Below are 14,615 nucleotides of genomic sequence, written 5' to 3'. Positions count from 1 at the left end.
ACAAACACCGAGACGGCAAAGCCTCGGTAGAATTGTTCCCCGTCCAGCCCCGGCCCGTGGGGGAAGTTTACAGCCGCGAGTAAAAATTGCCAGAGGCAGATCACCAATTGACGACAGGACCAGGCAAATGCGAACAAAATGAGTCGCTCATTGACAAGTCGCCTCGCGGCGCAATCGCTCTTTCTAACCTCCCGAGCCACCGTCCCAAAGTCGTCATTTCAAATCGCTCGCTCCATCTCCCAGACAAAGTCCAACCGCGATGATAAACCCAGAAGGGCACCCAGCCGACCCAGTACGGCCTCGCTGTTAGAGAACATCTACGGCCCCTCAGAGACGTCCAAGACGAAACCCTCCCCCAACAATGCCATGGCCAACCTCTCCCAAAGCCTTGTCTTCCAGACACTTGACAAGTCTTCCAACATCGATACGAGCACACTATCCAGAGATACCCGTCGACAGGTCGAGGCAAAGGAGGACGATCTCGAGCCATACCACTTCCACATCTACTCTCACAAGCACAACACCCACATTACTTGCACCAAGCCCAACCGAGAACCAATTATCTCTCTGTCAGCCGGCAACATTGGTTTTCGCAAGTCTCGTCGTGGTCTATTCGATTCCGCCTACTCTCTCACCAAGTATGTCCTGGAGCGATTAATCCACAACGGCTGGCCCATGAAGATGAACCGACTAGAGGTTGTGCTACGAGGCTTCGGTCAGGGACGAGAGGCTGCTCTGAAGGTTCTGATGAGCCCCGAGGGTAAGGTCTTACGAGATAAGATTGTCCGTGTGGCCGACTCGACTAGAATCAAGTTTGGTGGTACCAGGAGTGAGAAGCCTAGACGTCTATAAAAGTCTGGAATTTTGGATTAGGATTGGAATTTGGGCACATTTTTGGGAATATGTTCACATGAGAATATCACTTCGCCGCGGAGGTTGAGAAAGTGAATGTACTATACTCTGTACGACCTGTACTATACAAATGAACAAGACACAGCTTGCTTTGCTTGCAAGTTCCCAAACGAATGATCTGTTCCTGGACTGTAAAGTCATTGGTATCGTGCTAATCCATGGAAACGGTACCTCGAAACGCCAAAACTCCACTCAACACCGCAGCCTCATTTATACTCTATCATCGGATGGCCCTTTCAGCTGGTGGTAAACGGCGCCCGGCGGAATCGCGGAGGGCTTGCTTGCCCTTCCCGCTGCCGCCTCGTCGTCTTTCTTCTGCGCTATCCCACTCGTCATCTTCGTTGCTATCGTTGCTTTCCATTAGCAGATGGGGATGAGTCGCTTTCAACATATGAGAATTCTCATTCGAATTGTCATAATCATCCAACAGGGCACCTTCGCTGGTGTCATATTCGGGTGGTTCAATCCAATCTCGAGGGACGACACAAGGGAGCGCAACTCCAATACTGGCGGCACGATTCAACCATGCTGGACCCGACTGTCCTGTAAGCCTCTTGCAAAGATAAGAGGTGAAATGATTGCAGTTCTTGGTGAGAAGATTGTATGAAGTGCCCAGAAACTCTTCAGAGGCAGATTGCAGAGTCGCATTAATCTCGTCTTCTGTCGCAAGAGTGAATCCGTGCAGGATCTCGCATCGAAACGTGCCTCCGGGCGGTTCGGTCCGGGGCTTTGTCCAGTATACACCTGTAAGGCCTCTTTTATCATGTCCGCCATAGGCGTATTCCCTCCCATTGATCACGACACCTGAGTGAAGTAGTGAGGCGCCTACTGTCCATAATACCGACGATAATCGGCCGGGCTGTCATGCCGCGCGTATCAGCGTCATGCTCATGAAAGCTAATGAGATGAGTATGAGCGACTTCACTTACCGGCAGTAGATCATAGACATGTATAGTGATCTCAGTTTTGGATAAAGATAATGTTGAGCGGTGAGATCTGCTCACCGAAGAGCTCTTCTTAGGACGCGGCATCATGCAAAAGCTGATACCGACACTGCAACTATTGCGACGTCAAGTGGCTTGAAGCTTTGGGGTTTGCAGCTGACGGGTGAGCGGGGCTGAGCTGGGGAAATGGTAGGCTAATAAGGCTTATATAGCTGTAGGTTGGCGTCCGTAGGCGTGTTGACAAGACAAAGAATCCCAGGGCACAAAGAGAAGATGAATATTCTAGCTTGAAAGGTTGATGAATAAAAGTGAAGGAGAGGAAATAACTGAAGGAATCGGACAGGCCGGCCCGGCTGAGCTCCCGTCGTTCCTGTCAGATCAAGCCCGGCGAAATCCAAAACCTAGGTCTCTCTGCCTCTGTATTACTCTCTACTAACCTTAGGTAACCTCAGGTAACTCAGGTCAGGCATTTCCAAAGACGGACACCTAAAACCACAGGGCCTAAGCTCTGTGACATACTGTGCCTGTTCACTGGATCCTGGATCCAGGGTCCTTCTGCGCACGGCTTGGTGCCTTTCTGCCAAGCTGCTTTCGTCAGCCAATGACGTCGTCTTCAAATTCCAGCCGGAACTACCTTTTCCCACTATCCGAAGGTCTTGGCACAGCCCAACCTCTCTAAACCCCAGCAAGGTGGGGTCACGAACAAATTCTCATCTCATCTCCCCAAGCTCGGCTCGCGCAAAATAAAAAGAGAAATCTTTTTTCTCTCTCTTCATCTTCCCTTTCTTCCCTTTTCTTCGTCGTCGCTCTCGCTCTCGAAGCCGTCCGAGGTTGGCACTAGCCAACCTGAATACTTCACCACGAAGTCCATCAAATCTTCCATCTTCTTCGCTTCTTTTCCTCCTCTTGCACCCCGCGCAGCAAGCTCTGCAGCTCTTGGACACGTTCCATCCACACACTTCGGCCTAGCTTTCTTCGTTCAACGTCGTAACTACGCCAAGTCACGCAAGATGCCTCCTAAGAAGCAAGTCGTTGAGGAGAAGATCCCTCTGGGCAGGCCTGGAAACAACTTGAAGAGTGGTATTGTGCGTGACAATATTCTATCGATGATGTATGCCACGTGCTAACCATATTCCAGGTCGGTTTGGCCAACGTCGGCAAATCTACTCTCTTCCAGGCCATTACCAAGTCTAACCTCGGTAACCCAGCTGTATGAAGCCCCCTCGCCATCCGCCGTCTTTAGTATCGGGGTGCTGACAGCATCAAGAACTTCCCCTATGCCACCATCGACCCTGAGGAAGCCCGCGTCGTCGTTCCCGATGACCGGTTCGACTGGCTCGTCGAGAAGTACAAGCCCAAGTCCGTTGTTCCCGCCAACTTGACCGTTTACGATATCGCCGGTCTGACCCGCGGCTCATCAACCGGTGCTGGTCTTGGAAACGCTTTCTTGTCGCACATTCGCGCCGTCGACGCCATCTTCCAGGTTGTTCGTTGCTTCGATGATGCCGAGATTATCCACATTGAGGGTGACGTGAACCCCACCCGTGATCTTGACATCATCAGCGAGGAGCTGCGACTCAAGGATATTGAGTTCGTTGAGAAAGCCCTCGAGAACCAGAAGAAGAAGACCCGTATGGGTGGCCAGTCTCTGGAGCAGAAGAAGGCCAAGCAAGAACAGGAAACCATTGAGAAGATCTTGGACTGGCTTAACCAGGGCAAGGATGTCCGCAAGGGTACCTGGGGCCCCAAGGAGGTAAGACTTTTTCTCTATTTCTTCTGCTCTACACATTCTGCTTTCCTGATGACAAAAGGCCATAAGGCCTGATCTATAACCCAGCTCGTCGAATGCCTCACCTATTAACGCTTAGAGGCATTGTGAGATAAACTTTACTCTGATAGCAAATCTTTTCCACTTGTTTATGTCGAAGAAACGTATGAGAACCCTCACTGACATTCTCATTCAGATCGAGGTCATCAACCCTCTCTTCCTCCTGACTGCCAAGCCCGTTGTCTACCTCGTCAACTTGTCCGAGAAGGACTTCATCCGCAAGAAGAACAAGCATCTTCCCAAGATTGTGGAGTGGATCAACGAGAACGCCAAGGGCGACCCTCTTATCCCCGTCTCCGTCTCTTACGAGTCTCGTCTTACTCAGTTCGAGACCGAGGCTGAGGCCAAGGAGGAGCAGAAGAACGTTGGTGCCGACTCTGTTCTGCCCAAGGTCATTCTTCAGATGCGCAAGACCCTTCAGCTTGGCAGCTTCTTCACCGTCGGGCCTGATGAGGTTCGACAGTGGACCATCCGAACTGGCACCAAGGCGCCTCAGGCTGCCGGTGTCATCCACACCGATTTCGAGAAGACCTTCATCCAGGCTCTCGTCTTCAACTACAACACCCTAAAAGAGCTCGGTGACGAGTCCGAGGTCAAGGCTAAGGGCAAGATCATGACCAAGGGTAAGGAATACGTCGTCGAGGACGGCGATATCCTGCACATCAAGGCTGGTGCCGCCAAGAGCTAAGCTCTGGATATCACCAGGCGTATTTAAGTCCATAGAAAAAAGTTAAATGCAACGATGTGATGAAGATGAACTTTGTGTCCCATGAATTTCTATGTGTGATGACTGTTCCCAGACGCTGAGGATGATTTTCAGATTATGTGATATCCCTCCTGCCATGATCTTGTATGTGCAGCTTCTTGTCGTGCTGTTGTGACATATTCTTATAATGGCTGTACGTTTTGGAGTTAACCTGGGATTTGATGAGACATTTGCAGTATCAGTGCCAACACCTTGGTTTTGTTGAACTTCATACAACATCGCTAATTGCCTTGTATAGAGATATTCTTGAGACCATTCAGTAGACAATTAACCAAGTTGGACATGATCTGTTACAGTAGAGTAGTCAGACTATCTAGAGTATAAGATCCAGCGATGTAACACAGCAAGCAAACTGCATTATATTGCCAACTTCTCTGCACTTCAGTACGGAATGCCTCATTCTTCTCGACAGCATCCCACCACTCCACCTTGATCATCGATTCTCTCATCTTCCACGATAGTGGGGTTAAGAGGGGCAGAAACCTTGCACAAATAACAAGGCAAACCAAAAAGAAGAATGATTCACAAAAAAAAGACAAAATATAATTATTTTGCCGTCAGCAAGACTCGAACTTGCGTTTTCAGTGCTTCGAATGAGCCACAAACTGATGTACTGACCCCTATACGATGACGGCTTTTTTTTGTGAATGCTGGTTTTGTAATTCGGTTTATGTACATGGGTCGGGCGTGGAGACAAAAGTATCACGCCTTCTTTTGGGCAACCATGCCCCCGAATGTCAAATGTGGCTAAGCCAAGACGTGTCTTTTTCATTTCAGTTGCATAAGAGATACACATGGTGTTTATTTTGAAGTGTATTGCTAGGCACTGTGGAATGTCGAGGTGGTATGGTGGTGATACGGCCGTTGCACAAACACGCTTAACTAGACAGGCTTGTACGTAAATAGAATAAGGCCTCTCTTTAAACCCTTGTCCAAGTTGCTTGCTTGTTCTTATAAAGACGCTGGACGTTTTGGCTCGGACTCATTCAGTAGCTGATGTCACCATGATGCAGTCAATATGATTTTGAAGTGTTTTAATTAAATACTAAATTGATTACAAAATTCGCATGTTCATTCATTATCATGTCTTTTCTTTCCAATCATCCATCATCTCATCATCATCCTGCTAAAGGCACCAGGCCCTTAGACTACTCCATATCGAACACCTCGCTTTCCAAGCTCCTTGCGGCCAATGGCATCCTCTGGCCAAACCCATCCACGACTTCGCTTGGCCTCACGCTTCTCAGCCAGCTGAGGTTGCGGAATCCAAGAGTCACGGGGTTGGGCCTTGCGACGAGTTCCCTCAGCGGGTGCACCGATCTCAGCACGCCAGTGGGAATGGCCGGCAGGTGTGTCGTCGGCAGCGAGTTGGCAGAGACCCCAGAGGGCGAGGCATGCAGTGAGGGGAGTCTCGTGGGGGAGGGTTGAGACATCACCTTCAGGGGCAGAGGCAGCGAGCTGGACTGATGTGACCTCAAGATCGCCAAAGAAGGGAGTGTTGGCAGTGCCGTTGCGGACGAGGACGAGCTCAATCTCGGTGAGGACGAAACCATAGCGGCACCCGTGCTCGCGCATGGCGTGGTGGATAGCTGAGAGGCCACGGAGATACTCAACACGCTTGATGTTACCCTCAACTCGCATGCCAGTGTTGAAGCGGTCGAAGCTGCGGACAATACCAACAACTCGGGCAGTGGGCTTGCCACCAAACATGGCAGCAGCAGTAGCAGACTCCCCGGCAGCGTTGGCGACGAAGAGGAGATCGTTCATGCCAGCAGTCTTGGGAGGCACTGAGAGGTGAAGAGGGCGAGTTGACGACATGGCCAAAGCTGAGTTCAGCTTGGGGAGATAGTACGAAGCGTAGATGGAGTGAAGCTGAGTCTCAGTCTCGGGGTGACGAGATGCGAAAGTAGGCTGAGGGAGCAGAGGAGCGGGAACAGGGTTGGTGAGAAGAAGAGAGGCACCGGGGAGAGAAAGAATGGCAGATGCGTTGAAAGAGGACCAAGAGCGAATGTTGCGAACATCCCACCAAAAGTGCTTAGTGGCAGCATCTCGCACCGGGAACGAGATGTGGCGGACCAGAGAAGCAGCTGGGTTGGAAGAGGTGAGGAAGCTCAGAAGGTTGGTATTGGGAGTAGGGTCCGGAGTGGCAGTGAGGCTCAGAGGGGACTGAGCACGAGGGCTGTAGTCGTAGAAGCCATAGTCAGATTGTTGCTGAGGGACGGGAACGAACGAGGGCATCTGACGATAGGTAGGATAGCCATAACGATCGATTGTGGTGGCATCGAGGCTGGAAGCACGGCGTGAGTGAGAGGCAGAGATGTGAGTGGCAAAGTTGGCCGGAGAAGTAAGAAGTGATGCAGACAGAGTGTCGTCAGGCTGGCTAGAGAAGCTTGTGTTGACTGAGCCAGGGGTGTCAAAGGTGATGGCAAGAGACTCAGGGTTGGTGTAGCTCCGTGAGTGACGAGAAGGGTTAGGAGCAGGAGGAGTAGTCATGCGATAATGACAAGGAGTGGCATCAATATCTTGGTCTTGAGAGCGAATTTTTGGTAGGAGAAGAGGGCCATGCTGACGAACAGCTGGTGAAGCACGAGGAGGCGTTGTGAGACGAGAGCAGAGAGATTCATGGTCTGACTCGGCTGAGATGGTAGAGTAGACTGAAGCCTTTGATGATGAGCGAGAGTGGCCAGAGATATGACCAGCAGCAGTAGCAGAAGCTGAAGCATAGGCCATGTCGAGAAAAGCTTGGTCAAAGGGCAGAGTTGACATGGGAGGAGGACTTGTGCGCTCAATAGAGGCTGAGGGGAAGCTGAAGTCGAAGGGCATTTCGACAGCCAGACTTCTTGAGAGTGTGTTAGCATTATGTATGGTGGATGGTGTTTGGTGGTTGGTGAGAATATCTTACGTGGACATGATGTCGGAAGTATTAGTGAGAGTCTATAAGTGTATGAACAAGGATCAGGAGACCAGCTCCGTGAAAAAAAGGTCAAGATGAAACCGGAAGTTTTGGGAGTTCGTTAGAAGGCAGTCTCAGAACCAGCGAGACTTGCAAGTTTGCTGTGAAGCTTTTTTGATCTGATGATGGTGATGGTGATACCGGATCGCAATAGATAGAGGTGTAAACAGGTGGAAAGAGCAGAGTGAGTATGATTAGAGATGATTGGTAAAAGACAGGCCGACGATGAATGATGCTGGATAGAAATAGAAGAAAGAGGACCAGAGACCCAGGGCGAGGCCGTCTTCTTATGCTGTCGATGAAGCAGAGGAGGGCAATGGTTGGCGATGGGCGGCTGACGGCTGTGGGCTCCGGCATAGGACCCATCCGATCCCCTTGACTCTCCACGAAACAAGAAACATTTTTTCTTTTCACTTGTGCGTCTCATTGGGAACACGAGAAAGAGAAGAATCTGAAACACGTCCCGTCGTCTCTCTCTCTCTCTCTCTGCAGAGAATTATCGCGGACGCGCTTCGATCTCAAGGTGTAAGTTGTAGAGGCCATGATTGGCGGATGCGTATTGGCACTGTAAGCGCTTCCTGTTGAGAGGAGAGGATGTAAGTGCGAGAGCCGCGAGACACTGTGTAACACCACCCCAGGCGTCATGATCATCGCCAAGGATCATGGTTCTCGGCTTGGGTCTGTCAATGCACGAGCCCGACCGCTGAATGGCCCAGCGCTTGTGACTCATTTTTAGATCCTTGACTCGGCATATCTAGCTCCCTGTTCTCGTGGTTCAACACCAGAACGCGACTCTCAATAAGTCGCGATCTTCTTCTCCAGAGCGTGTTTTATACCTACTTCTATTTACTACCGCGTTTTACACCAGATTTCTCGTTGCGAGGGACAACCGTTCGTCCCATTTTCAGGGTCATCGCTATGCCCCCCGGAGTCCAAATCTAAAACATTCCCGTAGAGTAGCGCCATAAAAACAGCCCAGCTCGGCTCATACATGGCGTTTAGAAGAGTATGTATACGCATGAGTATGAGCCTCAATCTTTCAAGTCTCAGAATAGAAGCAGATCCTCTTACGTGGTTTCAGTGGCCTTGGCCCTTGCCTTGTCCGCTGCCGTTAACCGCCGGGCGTTTAATTTATTACTGTCTCTACCTAACGGGCGCTTAATACACCCACGGCCAAATTGAGTGAGTGAGTGTCTGACTTTGTTAATATTAAAAAGCCCATCGTCGCACCATTCTCCGCGGCTACGGAAATTTGCTCTCGGTCCACCAGATTCTTCATCTCTCTTCCCCATCTCGACTTACACAGCCTCAACCTGTTCTCTTGGAGAGTCGAGCTTGAATGTCGCGACCTGGCTCTTGTCTCTCATTCGCTGTTATCGACGCGCCAGGATCCCACGCGCCGTCAGCCAATAGACATCGCGCCCACTAACAATCGCGAAGTTCTTTGACCTGGGGAAGAAATGAGTGGCTCTAGAACATGGAGAGGCTACTGCGTACGTAGGTTGTATCTGCTGCAGACTATCGTGGACGTGCTGCATTTTCCCGCGTGTCTTGCCGTTTCTTGTTTCATGTTTCACTCAACTTTTGGCCTTTCATTCTCTATCCTGGTCCTAGTCTCTCGCCAAGCTTTGACGGCTAAAACGCCTTCTTTGATCAACGCGACCACGTCCACGCTTGTATCCCGCTCCACTTGCCTCTTCTGTAACCCCTACCCCTCCGCAAGCCCCTGTGTTCAGTGCGACAATGTCTCTTGTGCCTCTCCGTAGTGTACTTTGCTTCCCGTGGTGGACCTCATGATGCCAGGTACACACTGCCTCATCATCGTGCCACCACTCAACTTATACTCAATACCCTAGAGCCTCTGTATTTTCTTAGACATCTTCTCTACTTTTATTTCAATGAACAATATCTGCCATCTCGTTGTAATGGTGTTGTATCTATAGACGTCTATGCCCAAACTCCGTCCAAATAGCCAACTGTATATAACATATCCAAAAAGAATGGCTCGTTGGCGTAAGAGACACACTTAATGCAAGTGACACAATAAACTTCTCTATACCCCTTTCACCAGCGAGGGGTATTCGTCCATCCATCTCATCTGTCTGTCTGTCTGTCTGTTCTTGTCAGTCCACACTCTGCCTTACCAGCCCCCTCCTCGCTTCGTGCAACCCATGCAGATCAGCTTCAGCTTGGCACCAAGGACATGTGCTCCACCGCCACTCGACGCGTCTCTTCTATCTCCCATCGCCATATCACGCGTCTTTATGGTGTTGTATGTTTGCTTGATATTCATCTCACGGATTGGAGTTCCCTGGTATCCACACTCAACACTACCCTCCCCATCAAGCCTCGCTATTATCCTCACTCTCACCCATCTCGACCTCTTCAGGCTCCCTCACTTGTGATGGGGCTGGTGTTCTAGTCCCGTTACCCACCACAATCGTATCAGGCAACCTTACTTTTCGTAGTGCTCTCAGCATACCATCCAACTTCATCCTCTCCTGCACTACCATCCCCCGAACAAATTCTCGGATGGCGTGGCGGCCCATCTTCTCGTGTAGTTCTTGCCACCCTGCTAGTTCTCCAGCCACTGTCTGTTGTGTGTATCTAAGTTCCCTCGCAAGATTTGCGGCCTCTTCCCTCGACTTCCGTGCCCTCTCCTCCTTTTCATCATAGAGTCGCTGTCTGGTATCATCCAGAAGACCCAGTGGCCACCTCGACTTGTTAAGAGAATTAAAGTTTCTGTCGGCCTCACGCTTGGCCGCTCTCATCTGAGAAATGATGGAGGGTGGCCGAGACAAGGACGCCAGGAGTGCCTGAACCGTAGATTGCAGAGCCAGGAATGACGAGTGAAGGTTTGCTTGCGCGTTTGACTGGGTGGGGACGATGGATCGTACATACGTCTCAAACGCATCTATGTATCTCGGTGGGAGGAATTGCAGTGTTGAAACAGCTCGATGAAGCAACACCGAAGAATCGTACATGTCTGGCCACCGGTTAGCTCACATAAATTCATTGGATCACGATGTTCGTCTAGTGTACGTACCTGCTGCGACGAGTCCAAGATTGTTGGCGCGTCTGGTCGCACTCTTAGTCGAGTAGTTCACGCTCCGGATCATTTCTCGCGCATGATTGACAAACTGTTCCACCTCCCTCACGTCCTCCACGGGTTCATATTCATCTCGCACCTTCTCTGCTCTCGCTTCTGTTTTGAGGAGCGTCCGTTGCTCCATCATATCCAATTGCAACTCTGGTACCAGGAAAAACTCCCATAGCATCTCGTGTGTGGCAAAAGTTGGGTGCATTAGCATGATCTTCAAGAACCAGTCTGCGCGAGCTTGCATGTCTCGCAGAATGGCTCGTGATGGCTTCGACGGTATTTGGAATGGAGAACGAACATCGGCGAGTGAGGGTATCCACGAAGCTGGATTTTCAAGCGCCAGAAGGGTAGGGAGATGTTCAAAATCAGAGAGCGAGCGACGACTCGTTGTCACCGTATAACTGTCATGATCCGTTGGGGCCGCTGACTTCAACACCAATCTCACCGTCGCATCTTCCACGAAGAATGCCCTGACCACACCAGTGATACGTGCATCTGGCCCAGGGGGCATGCTGAACAAGGCAAGATCATCGATCTTGTTCCGCACATCGTCGTCCTTCGCCAGTTCAACTGCTGTGAGGCCTCTGATCTCCTTTGCCCCTACATCCACTCTTGGATCGGCGAACAGAGTACGGACCATGTCGTATCTGCCATACTTGCTGGCTACCATCAACGCTGTGAACCTCTTATCATTCGTCGCATTGACGTCAACATCGCAAAATTGCAGTATGTTCATAGCAAGACTCGCATTGCTGACAATGTGAAGCAGTGTGTTGCCCTTGTTGTCGACATGTTCGTCGATATGGAGTGGCAGACCATCATGTTGCGCTGCAGCTGCAGCATTGAGCCCAGCTTCCACCATTTCCAGATAGTTCTTATGATCGTAAGAGCGACAAAGAGCGAAGAGCGGAGTTTGCCCGTTCTTGTCTCTTTGTCGCCAAGGTATTAGGTGCCCGATTCGAGTGATCAAAGCCGGTGCATTGAAGAGGTAATGAGCACAGCTACGTCCCCAGATGTCTTGCTGCACTAGATATGAAACTAATTGCTCAGGAGTTGTCGAGGTGATGATAAACCCCAGCGTCAAATCTATAATTTGAGCATTGCCTAATTGTATGGCAGCACTCAGCAAGGTGGTATCTTCGTTGTTCATGTCATCTAGAACAAAAGAAGGAGAGAAATAATCGGCCAAGGAGAGCAAGTACTTGAGCGTCTCAGCACGTTCAGCTTGGATGGCCATCATCAGAACTGATTCTCCAAAGGAATTGTTTGTCTGTGACAATCGGTTCACTGAAATATCCCCTTCCAGAGCACTGCCGATGGTCCCAACGCTCCCCGTGCGAGAGTGGAATGAAACCTCGGAATCGCCTGATATGCTTCGGGTGTCCATCGCCACCTTCTTCACCCGTCGTATTGGTATAGAAAAGTCGTGTGCGTGTGTTTCGTTCTCACCCTCTGCTTGGAAGGGGAATACGTGGCTCAGTCCCGAACCATGAGAATAGTGTTCATATGGTGACGGATCGTTAAAAGAGAGACGCAGTGACGATCTTCTAGATCTTGAAGGGCCTGTCGATCTTGTGTCATTTTGGAGATTCAACACTGTAGATGCTCGACGGCTGGAGGTAGGTGATTCTGACAGCTCGTCATCATCAGCAGCCCCCGAGCCAGGTTCCATTATCTTTTTAAGGTCGTCCAGAGTTCCTGTCTTCGCCGCGTCCCATAAGGCTTTGTTTCTTCTGCTGGCTCGCCTCAAGCCGGCCGAGTCAAGAACAAGATAAGCCAGCACTGCCTCGAATGTACTCAGCGCATAGCCCAACTCGCCGCTGTCTACGTCGTCTATGAAGATGAAGTTCCTGACGTAAATCAAGCGTGCCTGTAACTGCTTGACTTGTGATCGGATGACCACATAGAGCAAGAATGAGACCAAGGTATCCGCGTTGATAGTCATGATGGGCTTCTCCGAGGATGCATCAGATGACGCTGCCTGAGATTTCGATGAATCCGTCAAGCGAGACACAATCTTGATTGTTGATAATAAAAGATCCAGCATGACTTGAGGGCAAGTGGCCGCAGATATCTTCTTGAATTCCTCAACAGCCGGTCCTAGTTGAATGATTAGGTCATGCTTCGCCTTCGAACCGCCATCAATGGCAATGCCTAGTTGTGAAATATCGATAAACTGCATCTTTCTGATTTTTGCTTCCAGTTCGAGATCATAAGGTCTCTTCAGTGCATTGAGTCTCGGCCAAAGTTGATTGTGAACATTTTCTGTGACATAACGCTCGATCAGTTTCTCCACAAGAGGACCAGTCAAATCAGTCGTTGCGCCGAGAAGAGAAAGTTGTTGTTTGTCGACCCCTTGGAAGAGGTCGATCGCAGTTGTGACTGCGGTTTCAAGAGACGCCCTCATGATATCTTCGTCGTCCTCAGCATAGAAGTTCTCTGTCACTGGTAATCTGCCCTCGTCGCCCGTGTTTGCCAATGCGCTATTAGAGCGCGCTCGCCTTGCAGTATTGCTGATAGACCCATTCGGTGGGGGATCTGGAATGTGCTCGGCTGACGGGGGAGGAGGTAGTGGACTTCGGAAGACGTTGCTGAACTCGACGAATAACTTCTCAAGGCCGGGTTGCATCTGGCGCGCAATCATCGGGAAATTGTTCAGGAGGTCGTGAAAGCTCTTGATGTCTTTCTTTCGAGGAGCAGTGTTTTCGGTCGACTCGGAGTTTGGTGTCTGTTTCTGATCGGGAATCCTGCGCTTTCGTACACCGGGGACCAAGATGGCTGGTGTAATCTTGTTCTCCTCCCAGACGCCCACAAGGGGTCTCGATATATAGTAGAGAAGCCATTGCCGTGGTTCGAAGACGTCGGGGTAGAAGACGATGTCGTTCAGAAGCTGGGCCTGGGCGAGTGTTTTGAAGCCTATCCTCGGTTAGTAATATTGCCTTTCGCCAGTTCTTGGCTTCGCACCTTTGTTACTGTATATGAAAGCGTCCTTGATGACCACACTTTTGCCGTTAAGCGTTGTAAACTGCTTTGCCTTTCCTCTCACTTCCCTCAAGTTCTGGGCACCGTCTTTGCCTCCTGCGACGCCATTTGGAGATGGCACACGGAGAACGTGACTGGCGAGAAAGTCCTCCGATGCGATGACCTCAGCAGGGGCACTCCCGCTCTCGGTCTCGCGGAATGTGAGAAGCACATCCGTTGACGGAACCAGTAGGATGTGGTGATGTACCGGGGTGCACTGGCTGGGGAGGGAGCTCTTAAAGAAGGCGGCCAGGAAGGGGTTTAGAGGTTGCATTCATTCGACTTGTGACCGGCCGTCTCGAAGCTCACTCGACCTCCCTAGGTCGCAACGTTGAAGATGGTATTTGGATCGAGTTTGGGTGCCGGTTATATAGATCGTGGACGGATCGAGCGGGATGGTGACACATGCAGAACGAATGCTGTTCGATCGTGAGAGATTATCGGTGAATATAATTAAGTCGCAGTAGCACCCGGGCTAAATTTCATGATACGGCGATGAGGCATTCGACGGCGATAACGATAGTGATAGCCCACTTATTGGTGGAAAGGAGCTATCTGGATGATGCGTATGACGTGAGTGAGGTTGAAGAGGAGATGTGTCTTTGTCCTGTACGAGTCGGTAATCGCTAGAGAAGCTGTAGCGAGCGAAAGGCTTGGCTAATACGTAAATCGTCGATCGTGATGTAAGATCCCTAGTCGAGATTGTCGATGTCTGTTGGGAGCTTCAAGAGGGAGCGCAACAGGGCACGTTGCGATCACTTCAATGAGATCGACAGAGGCCTAGATGTATAGGTACTCGAGATACGAACCACCCTGGTGATATACTGGTGCAGAATACAGGAAAGATATGTACAGGAACCCAACCCTGTGGTCGCCCGCCAGCCCGCTCCCGAGCTCTCCGCACGGGCCCCTGCAGTGCCCCTGAACTCAAACCGGGGAATCAATAAGTCCGACCAGGAATGAGATATCACATGTGACTGTGAATAGCATCATTGATTGACCAAGAGATTGTTGTACCACATTGATATTGTTAGAAAAAGTACTGTATATGTCTCAGAATATCGTATCGAAATTGCCCCGATCTTTTTTTT

The 14,615-nt window shown here is 50.4% G+C and overlaps 5 protein-coding genes and 1 non-coding gene across 7 annotated transcripts; 2 read left to right on the top strand and 4 right to left on the bottom strand.

The window, feature by feature from the left end:
- Window positions 1-55: 55 nt before the first annotated feature.
- Window positions 56-2,284, bottom strand: FOIG_10649 (uncharacterized protein). The gene is made up of 2 exons (XM_031211031.1): window positions 1,842-2,284; window positions 56-1,771 (listed from the first exon to the last, which is right to left on the bottom strand). The coding sequence occupies exons 1-2, from the start codon at window positions 1,944-1,946 to the stop codon at window positions 1,133-1,135; spliced, it is 744 nt and encodes a 247-aa protein (XP_031058964.1). The 5' UTR covers window positions 1,947-2,284; the 3' UTR covers window positions 56-1,132.
- Window positions 82-1,097, top strand: FOIG_10650 (uncharacterized protein). The gene has a single exon (XM_031211032.1). The coding sequence runs from the start codon at window positions 139-141 to the stop codon at window positions 850-852; it is 714 nt and encodes a 237-aa protein (XP_031058965.1). The 5' UTR covers window positions 82-138; the 3' UTR covers window positions 853-1,097.
- Window positions 2,285-2,556: 272 nt separating the features above from the next.
- Window positions 2,557-4,811, top strand: FOIG_10648 (GTPase). The gene is made up of 4 exons (XM_031211030.1): window positions 2,557-2,941; window positions 2,995-3,066; window positions 3,124-3,609; window positions 3,821-4,811. The coding sequence occupies exons 1-4, from the start codon at window positions 2,867-2,869 to the stop codon at window positions 4,370-4,372; spliced, it is 1,185 nt and encodes a 394-aa protein (XP_031058963.1). The 5' UTR covers window positions 2,557-2,866; the 3' UTR covers window positions 4,373-4,811.
- A 191-nt stretch (window positions 4,812-5,002) lies between these two features.
- On the bottom strand, window positions 5,003-5,085 carry FOIG_10647. The gene has a single exon. It is a non-coding gene; the product is annotated as a tRNA-His (tRNA).
- Window positions 5,086-5,461: 376 nt separating this feature from the next.
- FOIG_10646 (uncharacterized protein) lies at window positions 5,462-7,954 on the bottom strand. Its single transcript, XM_031211029.1, has 2 exons — window positions 7,353-7,954; window positions 5,462-7,289 (listed from the first exon to the last, which is right to left on the bottom strand). Exons 1-2 carry the CDS (start codon window positions 7,358-7,360, stop codon window positions 5,594-5,596), a joined length of 1,704 nt encoding a protein of 567 aa, XP_031058962.1. The 5' UTR covers window positions 7,361-7,954; the 3' UTR covers window positions 5,462-5,593.
- A 1,128-nt stretch (window positions 7,955-9,082) lies between these two features.
- On the bottom strand, window positions 9,083-14,342 carry FOIG_10645 (uncharacterized protein). Of its 2 annotated transcripts, XM_031211027.1 has the most exons (3): window positions 13,468-14,342; window positions 10,450-13,419; window positions 9,083-10,389 (listed from the first exon to the last, which is right to left on the bottom strand). In XM_031211027.1, the coding sequence occupies exons 1-3, from the start codon at window positions 13,796-13,798 to the stop codon at window positions 9,746-9,748; spliced, it is 3,945 nt and encodes a 1,314-aa protein (XP_031058960.1). In that variant the 5' UTR covers window positions 13,799-14,342; the 3' UTR covers window positions 9,083-9,745. The 2 variants fall into 2 exon arrangements, with proteins under 2 accessions (XP_031058960.1, XP_031058961.1); XM_031211028.1 differs by lacking the exon at window positions 9,083-10,389 and having other exon boundaries at window positions 10,419-13,419.
- Between the last annotated feature and the right edge of the window lie 273 nt (window positions 14,343-14,615).

Source organism: Fusarium odoratissimum, assembly GCF_000260195.1.
Source record: "Fusarium odoratissimum NRRL 54006 unplaced genomic scaffold supercont1.19, whole genome shotgun sequence".
NCBI lineage: Eukaryota > Fungi > Ascomycota > Sordariomycetes > Hypocreales > Nectriaceae > Fusarium > Fusarium odoratissimum.
The sequence above is the reverse complement of the archived record's forward strand: the minus strand, read 5'-3'. Positions and strand labels throughout refer to the sequence as shown.